This window comes from Haliotis rubra, unplaced genomic scaffold, assembly GCF_003918875.1.
Source record: "Haliotis rubra isolate DU_JTF1 unplaced genomic scaffold, ASM391887v1 Scf6, whole genome shotgun sequence".
Lineage (NCBI taxonomy): Eukaryota > Metazoa > Mollusca > Gastropoda > Lepetellida > Haliotidae > Haliotis > Haliotis rubra.
In genome coordinates this window covers 1,712,471-1,733,353 of record NW_025767301.1, presented here as the reverse complement: position 1 = coordinate 1,733,353, position 20,883 = coordinate 1,712,471, and the positions used below count along the sequence as shown (strand labels likewise).

Sequence of the window (20,883 nt, the reverse complement as noted above, 5' to 3'; positions counted from 1 at the left end):
ACAAGAGGCAACCAAATAGGTGATCGTTCATAATTTATGTCTAGGAGGTGATGATGCAGCATGTACAATACGAATAAACCCCCAAACCCCCCCAAGAAAAAAAACATGTAAGTTATGTCATGTTCAAAATCAATTTTACCCCTGCTAGTACATGTGTATAAAATGGATAACCCCCATTACCTCCACAGTACAAGATGGGTGGGGGGAACACAGTAATTATTCACAGTGTTATGCAGTTGGACTGGTGTTGTTAAATTTTACCCATATTTTGTTTCATCTGTCAGGGATACATCACCCAGAGGATTGACAAGAAACCCAACCCCAAAGATGGTGAAAATGCTGAACTGCTCACGTAAGTCCTTCCATTGTTTGGGATTTAACTGAAAGAACTGTGGACTAGAATACTCATTGACTTAAGAAATGATTATCATTGTGTCATGAGTGGGTGTGTTGTTTCTCACTTTGAAAACACTTCCGTTTGTGTGGCAAGATCTGATTATATAGAGGCCAGACTGATATAGATATGACTGGCATAAAACAACATTCACTCTGCCACACCCTGATTAACTCTTAAATATTTTGTCAATTGGTAAGTAATACAGTTCATACTTAAACAAATGTTGAAAGCCTTTATAAATTATGTCCATATTGGAAATGATTTATCTTTGTTTAATGTTGGTAGTGTATATGAACATGATAAATGGTGTGTCTATTTTGTGTATATCTCCCAATATCTGATTATACTTCAGGTATGAGGCTTTCCATCCTTTTCATCTCAGACAGGACGAGAAGAAGCCCTTCTTAGAATTTGCTTCTTTTGACCGGGTAAGCAATTTGTTCTCTTCGGGACCCATTGTGTAATCAAGAGGTAACGTATTATGATCCTTTCTAAGAAGTGTTTTGATATTTTGATATTTCTCTTTCCACCAGGCTGCTGATCAGTTTTTCTCTCAGCTGGAGAGCCAGAGACTTGATATGATGACACTCCAACAGGTAGGTTAGCCATATGACAGTGACACTCCAACAGGTAGGTTAGCCATATGACAGATCGTTGATGTTCTATCTACGTTTTAGTCATTGAACATGACAGACAGGACATTGTGTCATCTACCTCATGTTTGTCATGTGATTATTGTCAATAGTGCAGCTTCTGGAATTCACACTTGTCAGTTAGATTCCAGTGATGGTAGTCCTCAGACTAGTCCTAGACTAGTAGCATTTGAAGGTTATAATACTGAATCAGTTATCACTGTTTCAGTTTTTCTACAAAATGGGTTTGAATTGACAGAAAATGGAAACATGCTTATTGTATCATTAAAAGAGGACTCGCTACAAACTCGTTGATAATGAAATCAGTCTGTATTAAGTGGTTGCTATGTGTGACCTGAGTGGGTGTCATTCTACTCTGGGGCGGTGGGGGTAGTCTAGTGGTTAAAGCGTTGTCTCGTCACGCCGAAGACCCGGGTTCGAATCCCCACATGGGTACAATGAGTGAAGCCCATTTCTGGTGTCCCCCGCCGTGATATTGCTGGAATATTGCTAAAAGCGGCGTAAAACCAAACTCAGTCAGTCAGTCAGTCATTCTACTCTTATGGTGTGGAGTGTTGCTCTTACTATTAACCACAAGTTTGCTCAACCAACCTAGAATGCTAACAACAGAAATGTATGAATAATAAAAGCAGACAAAAATTAAGCTTCTGTAAGACGAGAACGAGAGGAATGAAATTGACTTTATAATGTAAGTGAGTGATCTGCTGTTTGGATTCACTCACAGGTAAACTTGTGTTCATGATAGAATGGAATTTAGAGTGGAACTTCTGTTTTATTCAGGAAAAGACAGCTCTGAAGAAACTTGACAATGTAAAGAAGGACCATGACAAACGGCTGAATGTACTTCAGAAGGAGCAGGTGAGTAGAGTGTAGTATTATAAGCCTAGTGTTAGTATTGGAGTGGAATATTTTTGATGTTTTGAACCACATCCTACCATTACAAGAGAAACAAACAACACTAGAAACTGTACTGACCACATGATTTTACAGATTTGAGTACTTTTCTGATCAAAGGCAATGTGAAACTGCTCGATTTGCATGAAAAACAGTAGGTCATTCTGATCCTGATTACTAATGTCGGTTGATGAAGATTACTGATTTTAGACCCCATTTTTTGCTGCTTTTTATTGCCACAGTTTGGGTTTGCCGCTTGATTTACTGGTTTTCTTTATCATGACATCATTTTCTCTTTATACTCAGTTTTATGGGATCTTCAATTTGTCTTAACCATCTTAACATTTTGCTCATTTCAGGAAGTTGATATTCTGAAAGGACAGCTAATTGAAATGAATCTACAACTGGTAAGAACCTTCATTTTTTCACCTGACTTAGAATAATAAGAGTATCTCCAATTTGTCATTCTTGTTTGTTTGGTCCAAATGACTACTGATATAAATAGCTTTTGGATTGGTGATCACCAAGATAGAATGACTCTGGTAACATCACTGTTGAGATGTTGCATATGGTCAATGATCAGTGTCTGGACAAGACTCCATTTGTTATGCACCAATGTCACATATAGGTTGATGGATTATTGTCAAGTAGGGTGTGTATATCAATGTAAAAACAAAACAAAACAAAACCCAGACGTATTATTTGAATGTTACTATTCGAGAAAGGCATGAACATGTCAGTAACCTTACCAAAAGTTGAATGGTGTGGTGGTTGAGTTAGTCAGACTGAGCGTGTTGGTTCATATGGTCGTTTCACACAATGACGATAACAGTATTTATTACCTAGTTCAGATTTGATTATTTACAGGACACCAGAACTTAGCTTAAATATATATCCTTGTGAAAACTACAATTAAATACACATGTTTTTTCCAGGCTGGTATAATGCATACAGACATATTTCAGACTGTAGCATTAACAACGATCAATAGACTATACAACATGAAACCCCTTTAGGGCATGACCACACTGTGACATAAGATGTACCTTCTGTAGGTTGACCAGGCCATCCTGATTGTCCGAAGTGCACTAGCCAACCAGATTGACTGGACAGAGATATGGAACCTGGTGAAGGAAGCCCAGCTGACCGGTGACCCAGTGGCCGGTGCCATCAAGTCTCTCAAACTGGACACTAATCATGTCACCCTCCTGCTCAAGTGAGTTCACATTGATGTATACTGTTGCCTTAAAATGTAAAAACATCCTCATTTTGTTCAGTCCAGAAGCAGGAGCATGACACCCAAAGATGTACATTTGACTCTCCACATTTGGTATTGACTGGAAGTACTGAACATTTTAATAGAGCTTATTGTCCCCTGCCGCACCTTGACCTTATTTTCAAGGTCACTTTGACCACTTTTCTAACTCTTGTTAACGAGATATCTCATGAACTGTTGTACCCAATGTCTTCAAATTTTGGTGACAGCCTACAATGGGGGACTACCAAGACACCAGTCTATTTGGGTGACCTTGACCTTATTTTCAAGGTCACCACGACACTTTGACTGCTTTTCAAACTTATGTAGCACGGTATCTCATAAAACATTGCACCCAATGTTTTCAATTATGTTGACAGCCTACATTGGGTGATTATGCAGACACCAGTCATTTCAGGCATCTTGTATGTGACCAAAAAATAAAAAGTAGTAAATATAGATATTCCATTCTTTAGCGGCGGGGGACATTGCCATATCAGTGGCAGCGTGTTTACATCTTGAATGCTGTCTCACCCAGTCAGATTCTCCTCTTTACACTGACTTAACATGAATGACATTCAAGACAACACAGAATGTTGGTTAGTTACAGAATTAGATCTTTTTGGGCCTCCAAATATAACTTTCCAGCTCCCGACTTTGTCAGAGGCTGATGTTGCATAAACTGTCACCATGCCTGCATCACAATACAAGTGTCTTGTGTGTCCCCCATCTCACCTGTCACAATGCACTGAACTGGTTCACATAAGTACTGCACTGTGTAAATAGTAACAGCCATTCTTTGGCCAATGACCCAGTAGTAATATGGACATTTAATGTCTGAGAATGATTCAAGGTATTGGGGAATCATCCCATCTCTGTTATTTATGTTTCATCATGATCCCTTCAAGACAGATCTACATTGTGAAGCTCTGTTCCAGAGATCCTTATGTTGGAGACATTGAAGATGAGGAGGAGGAGGAGTATGAGCCTGTTAAACCGATGAGGATTGATATCGATCTGTCACTCAGTGCCTATGCCAACTCCAGGAAGTAAGTGGGGAAGACCTGAAAAGTCTGTGGGAGATACATTGACAGATTTAGAAATAGAACCACTATGTGGTCTTTATCCTCATTATAACATTAACAGGACATTGCCAGATCTTATTACTTCCCTATTACATTACCCACCGAAGTGATTGGAATATGTAGCCTATATTGCCTACATCACCTACATACACTCACATACACCTATGACAGTCTTTTCATTTTGATGATTAAGAAATGAACAAATATATATTGTGTGCTTTCAGGGTTAATGCCTGATAAGAATCAGCTTTGCACTTGTCTTTTCAAGTGTGCATGTTTTGATTTTCAGATTCTTTGATAAGAAAAGACAAGCAGCTAAGAAAGAGCAGAAAACAATGGATGCATCCAAGAAGGTATGGGAGTCTTCTAACAAGACATTTAAGTTGTTTGTTTCGCCAGATATGAATCCTGTTTACAAATTCATCTGACAGTAAATATCATCGATTATCAAGCAAAAGCTATTGATTAGACCTATGCTTATTCTGATGTATCTCATGTATTAACTTCACCATATGACTACTTGAAGATAACTTGTGTTGATGGTTTTACTGAGACCAGGGGAGATAATTTGTTGTTCCCTGTCTACAGGCCTTCAAATCAGCAGAGAAGAAGACAAAGCAGACCCTGAAGGAAGTAGCAACTATTGCATCCATTAACAAGACAAGGAAAACTTACTGGTATGTAGGATGCTTGTGTCAGTCATCACAGTTAGGTCAACAATTACAGGTACAGTGCCCTGTCTATACATGTTGTCAGTGTCATGGACAGTTGGGTATGCTAGTTGTTAAAGCAATGGCTAGTCAGGCAATCATAGTCTTCACATGATCTCACAACATGTTACTTCACATACTACTCAACATTTGCTGAGGACCAAAATAGTCATTAGTCAAAGGTGTGTTCCTTAACAAATGTTGAACAGTATATATTGACGAGGAAATGCTATTGTAAATTGTTATAGCAGAGCCAGAGTGAATGAAAGAGTTGGGGTTTATGCTGCTTTTAGCAATATTCCAGCAGTATCCGTAGAGGCTGAGGCCTTTGGCATGACGAATGAATGCTTTAACCACCACGTTACCGCACCAATCTAGCTGTGGTAGAGCATGTCTTGGTTTAAAGGTTCATTGATGTCGTCTTTTTTCTTCAGGTTTGAGAAGTTCCTGTGGTTCATCAGCTCCGAGAACTACCTGGTGATTGGCGGCCGGGATCAGCAGCAGAATGAGCTGATAGTTAAGAGATATCTCCGACCAGGTGAGTACTTACATACCTCAGATGGAGGTCCTTGTTCTGCAAGGTCAGAATGATATGTCAATGAGGCTGATAGTCATTAATGCCGCTTGTCTGGTCACTGATATTCTGTCTTGTTTAAGGACTTTATTCTAACATAACAAGATGTAGATACAGATCATTATTAAGATCAAAGAGAAGGATCCTTCATGATGATGTCAGTGGATATGTGTATACCTTATGAGTTCAAAAGTGATATATCTTGAAGCTGCTACGATGTTCATACTGTTTCTATTGAGACCCACTATCTGTTGTTGGCATTAACAGCACTGTGACCATTGCAGGTGATCTATACGTCCACGCTGATCTCCACGGTGCCAGCAGCTGTATCATCAAGAACCCGACAGGTGGGATTTGTGCTGTAGCAGTAGATCCTGTTTCCTTGTACTGACAGGGCAGTGGGGTAGCCTAGTGGTTAGAGCGTTTGCTTGTCATGCCAAACACCCGGGTTTGATTCCCCACATGGGTACAATGTGTGGAGCCCATTTCTTGTGTCCCCCGCTGTGATATTGCTGGAAAATTGCTAAATGCGGCGTAAAAGCAAACTCACTCACTTGTACTGACTGCAGCGTAAACCATTTCACTCTCTCACTGACTGTGAACTCTGATGGTTCCTGTACCAGCTGTGAAGGGGTCAGATTGACTTCTAAATCTGCCGTTTGTGTTATTCTGTAATAGCCTCATCATACTCAGGTTCAGTGAAACCACCATCATTATGTATTAGTTGTAGAGTGGACTAAATTGAGGATCAGATGGTCACAATGTGTGACTTTGCTGGTTGAGTGTTATTGTACCTGTATAAAGGTAGGTACATAACATGCTCTCTGTATTTTATTGTCTTTAACATCATGTCAACATCTACATGCCCTTCTATTGCAGGTATTCCAGTGCCTCCCAAAACTCTGAATGAAGCAGGAACGATGGCCATATGCAATAGTGCAGCATGGGATGCGAAGGTTGTGACCAGTGCGTGGTACGTCCACCACGATCAGGTGTCAAAGACAGCACCCTCTGGAGAGTATCTGACGACTGGTAGCTTCATGATCAGAGGTACGACTATCATATCTATTGGTGACATTACAGCTAAAAGACACACACAAAATGTTTGTTGAATGATTTATACTATTTTTCCATATCCTGACTCATGCTTATTGCTTGTCTCCCTTTCCTTCGAATGCTAGTGGAACACTTGAATCCCCTTTTGAAGCTCCCCTCAAAAAGGCGGACGTAAAATCACTTACCAGGAGTCATCTCCCTTCCCCAGGATTCTGGCGGGAAACGGTGCCACCTGTCACCCATGCTTCTCACTCTCTCCTGATCGCCCGAGAATTACAATTTTTTCTTATCCTGACTCATGTTTATTTGCTTGTCTTCTTCTTCTGGCGAACCTAGTGGAACACTTGTATCTCCCAATTGAAGCTCCCTTCAATAAAAAATCACTCATTAGTACTCACCCCGAGTTATCTCCCTTTCCGTAAGCGCGGGAAGGAGGGCGCCACCCAAGCCCATGTGCCTCACTCTCTCCTTCTTCGCCCAGTGAGCTGGACGTGAGAGCACCTGTGTCTCCCAACACATATATCCTTTATTTAAATCTAGTTTAGTTCCTCTTATACGCTAGTATTGAGGTAGTGCTAGTATATTTATTCAATTTGCATTGATTATTAATTGTGTTTCTGCTGTTTATTCACGCTTTGCCGTTGATTGTTCAGTAGGCTACATTAATGAAAATTTGCACAGATTGTAAACTACGCTACTCTGATACCGATCCTCATTTAAAATGCCCTAGTTGCATTACTCCATGTTCCTTTGATTCTCGTTGTAAATTGTGTAGCAATTTACCTATCTCTGCCTTTGACAAATATTTATGTTCGTTTACAGACGGAAGGCAGATAAATCTCTAAACGGATTTCAAACATGGCTAATACATCGCAAATTAATGTTTCATGTCAACTGTTGACTGAGGACTCGTCACCGGTTGGTGGCATGCCTGAGTTTCCCTCGGGAGGATAAGCGTGGGGCGCGAGTCCGCTATGTTCAAGAAGCTTACCTGCATCTCAAGAGCTGCCGCCGTCTCAGTCCAAGTCGAGGAAACCAGCCATATCATCTCGTATCTCTGCGTGACTCCAAGATCTACACCGCCATCTAAAGGGAAGTCAACTAAATCTAATAAATTTGCCTCTGATATCTTACCAGTTACAGAATTAGCATTATATGATGATGATATGCCTATTATCATTCCAGAAGTTCGCCACAAGAAACGCCCGCTTCTCGACTATCACCTCAGCGCAGATGAACACACAACTGGAGATGCCGACGCTATCACCAATACGTTTATCTGAGGGTCCTGGTCACCTCTGCAGAGAAACATCCCCATCAACGAGAACGCCCCAGATGACTTGATCAACCACATTATGAGAATGATGGAAGACCGCTCACGCTTACAGAGGCCTCAGAGCCACGGGCCCCAGAGCCCACCCCATACTAAGTCATACAGGGCCCCAGAGCCCGCCTTGACTTCTCGCGTAGGGGCCCTGAGCCATATAGACGCCGCTTCTCAAGGGGGCAACCCTGCCCGAGAGGAACTCTTTGCACAAGGTATCCCAGGCATTCGGAAGGAGCTAGAGTCTGATCCTTGCAAGAGCCCCGTGAGGAGAAGGAGTACTTAAGCCTAGCACGCACCTTGTCATGTACGAAGGGCGCTCGCAAAAGCAAGCACTCATATGTCGGAGCGACACTGACTTCCAGACATTCGCAAGAAGCGCGAAGGCTAAGTGGTTCTACAACACCTACAAGACGCTTCAGCGCAGCCCTCAACGCTTCGAGAAGCCCAGAGAGCGCCGGCTAAGCCATCAACGTCACAGAGTCCACAGTCTCTCCGGCGGATGTCGCCTCCAAGATCTGCATACACTAGCCACTCGTCAGTCCGCTTCTCCTCAGTCCTCACATAGATCTTCTTACAGATCGAGGTCTCCGACATACGACCATGCCGCCAGAGGAAGACGATGGTATTATTTTCTCAGAGGCTGAGATAAGGTATTGATGGTAAATGAATTACAACTGGCCTCTCCTCCAAGAACGAGGATACAGCCCAAACTTACCTGATGAAAGATGATGACGTAGATCATATCACCATACCTCCTGTGGATCCTATCGCAGCCGCTCCTGCTAAACTGGATACAACTTTCTCCAAATCTACTAAATCCCATCTTCCTCACTTACCGATCTTCAATGCCAAGCATTTTATGGACATATATGGAGCCTTTTTTCAAGACTCAGAGATTGATGAAAACTTCAAGATTATCAGTGATTCCAAGTCCAGAAGTTATAGGATTGACGATCGTAAGATGGCCCAGTTAGATACCATTGCCAGAAGAATGTTCTTCGGACTTAATAGATCTAGGACTATTAATCTAAACTCTCATCACCAAGTTCAAGAACTCTACGGATGAGGAGGACAGGATGATCTATTCAGCTCTACTTATGCAGAAGAAAGATCAACAATTCCTTACAGACCATCTTTCAGCTCTTACTGAAACTACCACCATGGCACGTCGGCAAGGATTACTAGCCTCATGCTCTTGGAATAATCAATTCACAGAGCCCCTGTACACAGCTCCATGGTCTTCACCTTTACTGTTTGGTGGCAACATTAACAAGGTCTCCAAGGAAGTATCTAAAGATTCTAGAGAAGTACTGATGATTAGATCTATGGATAATGCTAGCCAACGCTCTTCAAACATTCAGCACAGAGGTACTCGGGTAAGGCTAAATTCTCAGGGCTACAGAGAGCACGGGATAAGAAATTAGCGGCCGCTAATAATCCCAAGGATTCTTTTCGTCGCCCCTACAACAAGTTCAGAGGAGGATCAGCTAGAGGCAGATCATCCAGAGGTGGACGTGGATTTAAGCGATGAAAGTCAGGTTCGGAACGACTGGAGTCTTCCACCCCCAGTCGTCCCAGTACAACCGTCTCAAGTGGGTGGACGACTACAACTTCACTGGGAAAACTGGGAGATACTTCAAGACCCGTACGTATCCAACATCCTTCGATACGGATATCGTCTACAACTCAAGGCCAAGCCACCGTTAACAGTCAACCCACCAGGGTTCAACGTTCAACTGGCATTACTACCCATGTTAAGAGAAACAGTACAGTCTCTACTAAACAAACAGGCCTTAGAAGTTCTCGATCAGCAAAACATCATACCAGGTTTCTACTCCCCAGTCTTCCTAGTGCCGAAAAAGAATTCCAAAGAGAAGTATCGCCTAATATACAACATGAGCATATTCAACAGAGAATTTCTATGCAAACCACCAGCCGCCGCGATGATACATTTACCTCAACTTCGTCATCTAATTGGCCCACTAGATTACATGGTAAGTATAGATCTGCAGGATGCATACCTACACATTCGATTCATCCCAGTTCAAGGAAATATCTGAGATTCATGCTAGACGGCATACACTACCAATGGAAAGTACTTCCTTCGAATCACTTCGCCCCCATGGATATTCACAAGAATAACCAAGCCTATGGTCTCATATCTACATCGCCAAGGCTCTGCGGAGTGCATTTTACCTAGACGACGGCATACAGGTGGATCCACATCCACAGCGCCTCAGACTACAGCTGAATTTACAATCAAGCTACTAACGCAGTTAGGCTGGTTAGTAAATCTACTCAAGTCGGACCTAGAGCCCACGCAAGATCTGCAGTTTCTAGGTATAATGATTCCTTACAGCTCAGAACCGTATGATAGTTCCGAGGACAGATGGATCAAGATACAACAACTGATCCCCCAAGCCCTACTCTCTCCGTTACCACTACGACAGTGGCAGAGTCTACTGGGACTACTCACATCGGCTCAAGACTTGACACTCAGAGGCAGGCTCCAATTGCGTCCATTACAAGTCCTCATCAATGCCCATCTCGAGGACTCTCTACCGTTCAGTCTACCAGATTACGCCAGACCACATCTACTCTGGTGGACCAAGAGATTGAATGTCTGCGCAGGCGTCTCCTTACTAGAGCCGAATCGAAACACATCTTTACGTGGATGCGCCACTAAAAGGTTGGGGAGCCCACCTTTCCGCAGGACAGCCAGGCCTATGGAGCATTCAAGAGAGCTTATGTCACATAAATCTGCTAGAGATGCAAGCAGCCATAAACGCCATAAATCACTGGAGCAACCTATTACAGAACGCCAGTTAATGATTCATACAGACAACTCCACAGTGGCGCTTTATGTGAACAAACAAGGGTCAACAAGATCACTGAATCTACTCACTCTGATGTTTCAAACTGTTCGATCTAAGTCGACAGTCTAAACATACGTGATCAAAGCCTGCCACATTCCAGGAGCAAAGAATGTGTTAGCAGACGCCTCTCGCCACACCAACCATCGCCGACAGAATGGATGCTCCACACAGAAATATTCAATCAGATAATCATGGAAATAGGATCTCCTCTGATAGATCTATTTGCCACCCGATTCAACAATCAACTGACAACCTTCAGACGCCAGTACCAGACCCACTAGCATGGGCAAATGACGACTAAGCATATCGCGGAGGGACTAAACGCAGACGCTTTCCGCCTTCTCCTGCGCTGATCCCACAAGTCTTGCTAAAAATCAGTCAAACGAAGAGCCTCGATCTGATTTTGGTCTCGCTTACTGGCCAGCGAACGTGGTTTCCAGACCTCATACGAAGAATCGAAAACCAGTACTTCAGCTCCCACTGCGCTCCAATCTACTGATACATCCACACACCAAACAAGTGCACAAAACACCAGAAGCATTCCGACTTCACGTGTGGATTGTATCAAGGCGTGTTTGAATAAGAGAGGCTATTCCAACAGAGCGCTAAGGCGGTCACGCTTGCACTACGTAACTCCACTCGTAATTTATACGATGATAAATGGCTCAGATTTGTCAATTATGCGCTAAGAAAGGATTTTCAGCCAGATTTGCTACACATCCTCAAGTGGCAGATTTCTTATGTTTCCTACGCCAAACTAAGAATCTCAAAGGATCTACACTATCCACTTATCTTGCAGCCATAAGCTCAGTCATTACTATGAGAACGGGCCAAACTGACCAGAACACCGGAGTTACTCGCCTTTGCTACGCGCCTTCCATTGGAAGATCAGAAACGGAAATTTCAAGCCAGCCTGGGATCTAAATGTGATATTTCAACACCTCACAAGTGAGGCTTACGAAACCGTTGTTATCTGCGGCCATATGAATCATTGACCCACAAAACCTTATTCCTGCTAGCGCGTTAGCCACTGCCGCCAGAATGTCGGAAATTCACGCTTTGGACTATGAGAGAACACGATTTGATGATATTCACAACATCGCCATCTGGGACTTCGCTGGGATTTTATAGCTTAAAAATCAACTACCAGGTCAACCAGACAGGTTGTTCCATGTCCCAGCTCTCTCATCCATACTTCAACCGCAGGATACGACATGGACTTATCACTTTGCCCCCGCGACGCACTGAAAATATATCTCCAAAGATCCAAGCAGAGTAGAGGGAAATTCAAAAGATTGTTTATCCCTATATCTACCGCCACAGACAGAAGTGTTAAGACTACCATTTCTATTTGGATCAGAACTGTCATACTAAAAGCCTACAAGGCAGCTGGACTGAACCCTCCAAGTGCTGCTAATCCCCACCTAAATTAGAGCACTAGCCTCAACTTTGGCTTTACATGGAAATTGTTCCTTGAATACCATTATGGAGGGATGTTTTTGGAGGTCCTAGATGGTGTTTGCAAACCATTATCTGAGAGATATCACCACCAAGGACGCCTCAGGTATCCACCATTTCTCGGTCCCATGGTCCTCGCCAACAGTTGACAGTTCCACGGAGAAGATAAGTCTATCTTGGTTGATTTTATACTTATCTGATAACACTATTAATAGCTGTATGCTATCTATATATATATTTGCTTAAGTTAACATATTATCTTAAGCTCAGTACTATGATTCTTTATCATAATATATATATATACTTACAACTCTTACGAAGTTTTACTATTATATATATGTTCAGCTTGTTAATCTTTAAGCTCTATCATATGTTCATTTCATAACATGTATTAGTTAACAAACTCTCAGTAGTTGGTTACTATTATACAGCTTAAGTTATCATTATACCTTAGGCTTAGAGTTATGTTATAGCTTATATATATGCATATTGTAAGCTTTACTACTTTGGTTCTTATAAAAGTATTCACTATAAACTATCAACAGTTTATACTACCACATTAATGGCTTTAGCTTAATTAATATTCTATATACTTTTATTCAGTAAATTGTAATAACCTATTTAAAGGCAGCTGTTAATTTAACAGCAGGAATTCAGTTCAGTGCCTTCATGAAGTTCCCTTAGGGTTATTACAATCATTTCAGTTCAAATCACTAATTAGTAAAATCCAAAGTATATATAATCCCACCTCCTATTCCGTAGGATTCTACAAGTTAATAAACATGAGTCAGGATAAGAAAAATATGAAATTTTTAGAGTAAAATTAATATTTTTATACTTATCCTGACTCATGAGGTAAGCCCTCCGCCCTTCCCCACTTAACACTTTGGATTTCTCGGGAAAAATAAAGTGTTGGGCTCAAAACAAAAAAGGAGAGAGTGAGGCACATGGGCTTGGTTGGCGCCCTCCTTCCCGCGCTTACGGAAAGGGAGATAACTCGGGGTGAGTACTAATGAGTGATTTTTTATTGAAGGGAGCTTCAATTGGGAGATACATGTGTTCCACTAGGTTCGCCAGAAGAAGAAGACAAGCAAATAAACATGAGTCAGGATAAGTATAAAAATATTAATTTTACTCTAAAAATTTCATTTTATCTATGTCTTGCTGTCATATATTGAAACTGACATTTGTAACGTCAATAACCAAGACTGAATCATCTTACAGGGAGGAAGAACTACTTGCCGCCATCGTATCTGATATATGGATTTGGCTTCCTTTTTAAGGTGAGATTTCTGTTAATTATAGTTACTTGTTTAATACATATGCTGACATATGAATTTAGTGTTTCTGTAAACAGTCTCTTGTTCTATGGGGAGCAGGTGACTCTCAGATCAAAGGCAACACATTTTGCTGATAACATTGTCCATTTGCCATAATGTATCAGCTTGTCCAGCAGGGTTTGAGTCCCAGATTCATCCAGAATATTATCCTTGGTTTGTCTGCACCAAACACATGTTATTTGTTCAAGTGGTCACTGTCATTCTTATCTAGATTTGAGTGAAATGCTGTTAAATGCAGTTTGATCAAAGCTCAGTGTAGTTATTTGTTCATGTTCTGTGATGATGAAGCTGAACAATCACTCCTTGCCATTAGAGTCATGTAACTGGGATCAGGTGGGGTGAAATAGGGTTTGTCAAACATTCAAGATTGTTTCACTTCTACACTGACATGCATGCATGTGATTGTGTAGTTGCTTAAACTATGATCTAACTGGTTATGTGGCAGTGTGCTCTGACATCATTGATCATCTCTGCTACTGCCAAGCGGTAGGGTAACTTATGGTTAAAGCGTCTGCTTGTCATGCTGAGGAGCCTGGTTTGATTCCCCACAAGCCCATTTCTGGTGTCCCCTGCTGTGATATTGCTGGAATACTGCTAAAAGTGGCGTAAAACTAAACTCACTCACTGCTACTGCCAGTCAATTTTCTTCTTCACCCTGGCCCAGATTGATATAGCTGGAATATTATTAAGTGTTACAGGTACTCACTCCCTAAGTGCTAAAATGTTGTTTTATGCCTCTGTGAACACAGCTGGAAGAGGACAGTGTAGATCGCCACCTTGGAGAGAGAAAAGTGCGCACCTTAGAGGAGGATGAGATGTCAGTGACAGATTCTGTTGCAACGGACGTCACAGCTGACGAATCCATTATCAGTGACGATGATAGTGACAGTGATGATGAAACTGAGAAAACGGGAGTTGAAGTGACTACTGTGGACAGTAATGAAGAGGGCCAAGAAAACGAGGAACAAGGGGAAGATGACAAGGAAGATGACATGTTGAAGGTGGAGGTGAAGATAGAGGAGAAGATAGAGGAAGACACAGAGGAGAAATCTGGATCAGCATTTCCAGATACGTCCATCAATTTACTCCATGTCAAGGGAGACAAGTATGTATCTCAAATATAAACTGCATGTTGTATGTTACAGCAAGATGTGTAACTGTCCATCTGCTCCACAGGATGACATGACTGTCTATCTGTGTCAAGGTATGACATGACTGTCTGTCAAGGTATGACATGACTATATATCTGTGTCCAGGTATGACATGACCATCTGTGTGAAGGCATGACATGACTCTCTATCTTAGTCAAGGTATGACATGACTATCTATCTGTGTCAAGGTATGTAATGACTGTCTATCTGTGTCAAGGTATGTAATGACTGTCTATCTGTGTCAAGGTATGACATGACTGTCTATCTGTGTCAAGGTATGACATGACTCTCTATCTTAGTCAAGGTATGACATGACTCTCTATCTTAGTCAAGGTATGACATGACTATCTATCTGTGTCAAGGTATGTAATGACTGTCTATCTGTGTCAAGGTATGACATGACTGTCTATCTGTGTCAAGGTATGACATGACTGTCTATCTGTGTCAAGGTATGACATGACACTATATCTGTCTCAGGTATGACATGACTGTGTCAAGGTATGACATGACTGTCTGTGTGTGTCATGACATGACTGTCTGTGTCATGGTATGACATGACTGTCTGTGTCAAGGTATGTCATGACACTCTGTCTCAGGTATGACATGACTCTCTCTCTTTGTCTCAAGGTGTGGTGGCATGACTGTCTTCATGTCCTCAGGTAAGACATGACTCTTCAGGTATGACTGACTGTCTGTCTGTCCTAGGGTATGACATGACTGTCTGTCCTCAGGTAAGACATGACTCTTCAGGTATGACTGTAAGTCTTTGGGTATGACATGACTGTATGTCCTCAGGTAAGACATGAGTGTCTATCCACAAGTAGGACTTGACTATTTATCTTTCCACAGGTATAACTTGCCTGTCTATCTATCCACAGGTATGAACTACAGCGAGGCTTGAGTACATCCAGCACGGCAAGTGGTGTATCAGAGAGTGACAGTCATGTTGTGTATCTTGGAGATAGTCAACCAGTTGTTCGTGGGGAGAAGGTAAGAGTTTGCAAAATGATTAGTATTTTAAAATACGGGTTTCAAATGATAGTGATCAAGTTGGTGTAAAAGTGAGTGACTTTAGTATGAAACATGTTTTTGAGACTTTTATGTATTTCTGCTGCAGACAGTACAGACTGGTGCCAAGTTTTCAGCCAAACAACGGAGGTGAGATTACTCTTGGAATCATATTTAATTTACATACTCAGGGATGTATCTAGACCTGCTCCAGGGCCAATATTCAGCTCTCGAATATCAATAAAAATTCCCAAATTAGATTCACAGCTTTCCCAGTTCTTGTTTGTATAATTACAGCTTCTTGAGGCAATTTGAGCAGACAATTTGTTTTCCCAAATTGCCTGCCTCCTAAGGTCAGATGGTTTGGAATTCTCTATAAATCCCATTCTAGTTATGTTGTGTTGTATAACTATGAAGTTATGTCTTCCTTACTTGTGTCAAATTGCTGAAGGATTTATCAGCTTCGTACGTGTGGTGTGAGCTTGACATGGTTCACACTTATATGACTTGAAGAGGCCGGCCTTAGAATCATAAATAGAGTAACTTCTTGGAAATGGAATTTAAAGTGACAGAATATTGGTTTGAAAATAGTACCTTTTATCACAGTATAGAGCTGAGTGCTAAGTCATATACTGTTTAACACCACCAATAATGACAATAGATATAGTAATAGTATACAATAGACAGTATCTCAGATGAATTGTTTCATTTGTGACACAGAGAGCAGCGGAAGGCTCGTAAAGGCAAGATGCCTCAACAGACCCAGAAAGATGACGATGAGGAGGAGGAGGGTGTCTCATGGATGAAATCGGAGGAAGATCATTCGGAGTCACAACAGAGCTCACAGAATTCCGTCTCAAATAACACTCAGGTAGGCCTGTCAGAGATACCACACAGGGAACTTAACTGTTACAGGTAACATAGGTAGGATAACTGTCACAGATAAATCTGTCAGAGATAACACTCTGGTATTATAGCTGTCACAGGTAACATAGGTAGGATAACTGTCGAAGATATTACAGGTAGGATACCTGTCACAGATAACACTCTGGTATCATAACTGTCACAGATAATACAGGTAGGATAACTGTCACAGATAACAACCTGTCAGAGATAACACTCTGGTATTATAGCTGTCACAGGTAACATAGGTAGGATAACTGTCGAAGATATTACAGGTAGGATACCTGTCACAGATAACACTCTGGTATCATAACTGTCACAGATAATACAGGTAGGATAACTGTCACAGATAACAACCTGTCAGAGATAACACTCTGGTATTATAGCTGTCACAGGTAACATAGGTAGGATAACTGTCGAAGATATTACAGGTAGGATACCTGTCACAGATAACACTCTGGTATCATAACTGTCACAGATAATACAGGTAGGATAACTGTCACAGATAACAACCCGTCAGGAGATAACACTCTGGTATTATAGCTGTCACAGGTAACATAGGTAGGATAACTGTCGAAGATATTACAGGTAGGATACCTGTCACAGATAACACTCTGGCATCATAACTGTCACAGATAATACAGGTAGGATAACTGTCACAGATAACAACCTGTCAGAGATAACACTCTGGTATTATAGCTGTCACAGGTAACATAGGTAGGATAACTGTCGAAGATATTACAGGTAGGATACCTGTCACAGATAACCCTCTGGTATCATAACTGTCACAGGTAACATAGGTAGGATAACTGTCAAAGACATTATAGGTTGGATACCTGTCACAGATAACACTCTGGTATCATAACTGTCACAGGTAACACAGGTAGGATAACTGTCAAAGACATGGGTTGGATACCTGTCACAGATAACACTCTGGTATCATAACAGTCATAACACAGGTAGGATAACTGTCAAAGACATTATTTGGATACCCCGTCACAGATAACACTCTGGTATTATAGCTGTCACAGGTAACATAGGTAGGATAACTGTCGAAGATATTACAGGTAGGATAACTGTCACAGATAACAACCTGTTAGAGATAACACTCTGGTATTATAGCTGTCACAGGTAACATAGGTAGGATAACTGTCGAAGATATTACAGGTAGGATACCTGTCACAGATAACCCTCTGGTATCATAACTGTCACAGGTAACACAGGTAGGATAACTGTCAAAGACATTATAGGTTGGATACCTGTCACAGATAACACTCTGGTATCATAACTGCCACAGATAATACAAGTACAGTCACAGGTAACACCGGTAGGATAACTATAACAGAAAAACACAGATAGGATAACTGTCAGAGATGACACTGGTTGGATAACTGTTAGATAAGATGCAGGTACATGCAACTCTCCACATGACATACAGGTATAACAAATGTCAGATAACACAGTCAGATAGAAGAACTGTCACAAATGACAAACAGATCAGGGCCCTTATTCTCAAAACGTTCGTAGCCCTAAGAATTCTTAACTTTGATTGTAGCCAATGTGTTAAGAATGGACTTGAGAAGTTTGTAGCGCTACGAATGTTTAGAGCATAGCTAGGCTGATAACTATCACACACACATATATCACTGATGACACCAAGGTAGGATAATTGTTCAAAGGGACAAGTTAAGTTGGTAACTTTGGCAGGAGAGATCTAAATATTGTTCTTCATTACTTTCGTTTTCAATAAGAAAAGAAGAATGAATGTTAGTTTTCTCTTAATGTGGGCTAATCAGTGTACATGTCTGTCTATTACAGGAAACATCATCACAGAGCAGCAACCCCCAAACACAGCATAAGAGAGGCCAGAAGGTGAGTGTGTGGTCTCCCAGATAGTCCGTGCTGGGTCACAGAGGGGTTCTTGCTGTAATCACTTCTCTGATGGAATTGGGTTGGGATTCCGGGACACAAATGTTTGTTGTTATGAGCTGTCAGACAAGAATCATATGGTCACAGTGTGTCTTTGTACATTGATGATGTTCATGATGTCAACCTCCGGTTTTCCATCTATTTGATTTCAATAGGACTATGTTATTCAGAGGAATTGCTGTTGGTGGAAGGATGACATTTTACAAATATACATGGGTTGGTTAAGTGGTGTTCGCTGGTTACACTAAAGATCCAGGTTTGATTCCCACATGGGTACAGTATTATTGGCGTTCTTCACGAAGACATTGCTGCAATATTCCCAAAATGAGTCAACTCACTCACTCACATGTTACAGGGGAAGCAGAGGAAGATGAAGGAGAAGTACAAGGATCAGGACGACGAAGAGAGATCATTACGCATGGAAATTCTTGCTGTGAGTCTCCATCAGTCCTCCCTGTGTCATTTATTCAACACCCTACAGTAAATACTGGTAGTCTTGTGAAAATTTTGATTAGTCCCATGCCTCATTGCACATAGCTATCTTAGCTCGAAGGTGATTGAGACTCCTATACTTTGACATGGGTATGCGATTATGGTAGTACGAAGATTGCTGTGTGCAATGTTCTCCTGGAGACAAAGCCTTTGATTATATACAACTGTCTAATTAGACTACTGGCCTGTATTATAGAGGCGATGCATGATTAATGCTGTATTTTCTTTTCACTATCTAGCTTAGGCCTAATTGGGCATAAGAGTAGACCCCATAGACCTATATGTGTAGTAAGAGGCATCTTAGTAGACCAAGTGGCTAGGCTTTGTGACTTGGAACATTGGTTTGCCTTGTCCAGACACGATCACTTACAGCCCCCTCTCATATCGCTGAAATTTTGCTCATGGTAGGATTATGACACAAACTCAGCTTAGATGAGGTTTGTGTTGATTAACCTTATCGTAAAAGTATGGTAGTATTGTATTAGATATGATATTGCAGTGTCAGTGTCATTTTAGTGTATATGCTAAAGTGTATATGTCCCTTTAGTCTGCTGGATCTCAGAAAGAAGACAAGAAAAAGAAAGGCAAAAAGGGCAAGGACGTGCAACAGCTAAAGGGAGGGAAGCCTTCAGGGTCACGACCTCAGAGTGGTAAAGGTCAGCCCACAGACATCCACAAGGTCACACTGCAGACAGGGGAGTTGTCAATGGAAGGTAGGACATGCTTTCACTTCAACATTGTTTTGTCTTACAATTATTATTATCATGATTAAAACAACTTTACAAATCTTTGTTTGGTTACTGGTCTGTCATGATTCTTTTGAATAAATTTAAATTTTCCACATATCTAAAAGGACTGTTGATGTTTAAATAAGCTATAAGCATTTTTTGTTGTTTGACTTTGAATGGTATAAGACTGTTTACTCCTGGACTTTCTCTTTTGGCCTTGTTGTGGTTAGGGTTCATTATCTTAAATAAAGACAAAAAATAGATACAGAAATATAACATGACACAGTCTTTGAAAGTTGTTGTATTTGAAGTTTTCAAGATATTCTCCTCCACAAGTTCCAGGTCATTACAGGTTTTGACACAGTATTATAAAGCTTAAAACATCTGGTAGAATGTCCTTGTATATAGATGCATGTACTTTCTTCTTCTAGATAAAACCACAGCACAGAAAACACCGACTTCTAGACCTGTAGATGTAAGTGTTCAAAGGATCATAGATTTCTCTATGTGTAAACATAACCATACACAGTGTTTGTTTTACTCCACCAAAGACGACACATGGCGTTTGTGTCACATAGAAATATGCAGTATAACAATATTACTTTTAAACTGTTTCTTTCTTCAATTAAGCAATGACTTTCTGATTTTATTTTCCAAATTGTTTAATGCCATTTACAGGATGATGATGTTGATGAAGAGAAGGAAGCAGCACAACAGGCTGAGGTATGTGTGATTGTTGCTGCAACTGTCCAGGGCACTGGCCACTGGAGGAATGAAGGAACCTTTTGAGTCATACTTACGTTGGTGTAAGGGCTCCAGATATGTTTTGAAGTCTATTTGCTTACATGTTATCATTCACACTAGGTATTTGACCCCCATTTGCCAAACGCATGGTAAAACCTCACTTACTCACTCTTACCGGCCATACATGTTTCACAGTCTAAGTAAACATAGGCTCAGTATTATTCGTTACACTGTTATACTGAGTCTAACAAACCCTAGTAGAAGGTCGCATCAGCTAACCCTTGAGCGACCTATGACTGTCCA

The 20,883-nt window shown here is 41.2% G+C and overlaps 1 protein-coding gene across 1 annotated transcript in view; it reads left to right on the top strand.

The window, feature by feature from the left end:
* Positions 1-20,883, top strand: part of LOC124255264 (nuclear export mediator factor NEMF-like) — a 53,132-nt gene that overhangs the window by 27,886 nt on the left and 4,363 nt on the right. Inside the window, exons 9-30 of the mRNA XM_046689123.1 lie at positions 285-352; positions 750-825; positions 931-993; positions 1,831-1,908; positions 2,304-2,351; positions 3,000-3,160; positions 4,138-4,248; positions 4,574-4,637; positions 4,873-4,961; positions 5,429-5,532; positions 5,853-5,915; positions 6,448-6,618; positions 13,510-13,568; positions 14,375-14,730; positions 15,655-15,766; positions 15,894-15,934; positions 16,505-16,655; positions 18,506-18,559; positions 18,972-19,049; positions 19,656-19,821; positions 20,268-20,311; positions 20,515-20,559. Of these exons, the coding sequence (XP_046545079.1) occupies positions 285-352; positions 750-825; positions 931-993; positions 1,831-1,908; positions 2,304-2,351; positions 3,000-3,160; positions 4,138-4,248; positions 4,574-4,637; positions 4,873-4,961; positions 5,429-5,532; positions 5,853-5,915; positions 6,448-6,618; positions 13,510-13,568; positions 14,375-14,730; positions 15,655-15,766; positions 15,894-15,934; positions 16,505-16,655; positions 18,506-18,559; positions 18,972-19,049; positions 19,656-19,821; positions 20,268-20,311; positions 20,515-20,559 (2,202 nt within the window). The remainder of the gene's footprint in view (positions 1-284; positions 353-749; positions 826-930; positions 994-1,830; positions 1,909-2,303; positions 2,352-2,999; positions 3,161-4,137; positions 4,249-4,573; positions 4,638-4,872; positions 4,962-5,428; positions 5,533-5,852; positions 5,916-6,447; positions 6,619-13,509; positions 13,569-14,374; positions 14,731-15,654; positions 15,767-15,893; positions 15,935-16,504; positions 16,656-18,505; positions 18,560-18,971; positions 19,050-19,655; positions 19,822-20,267; positions 20,312-20,514; positions 20,560-20,883) is intronic.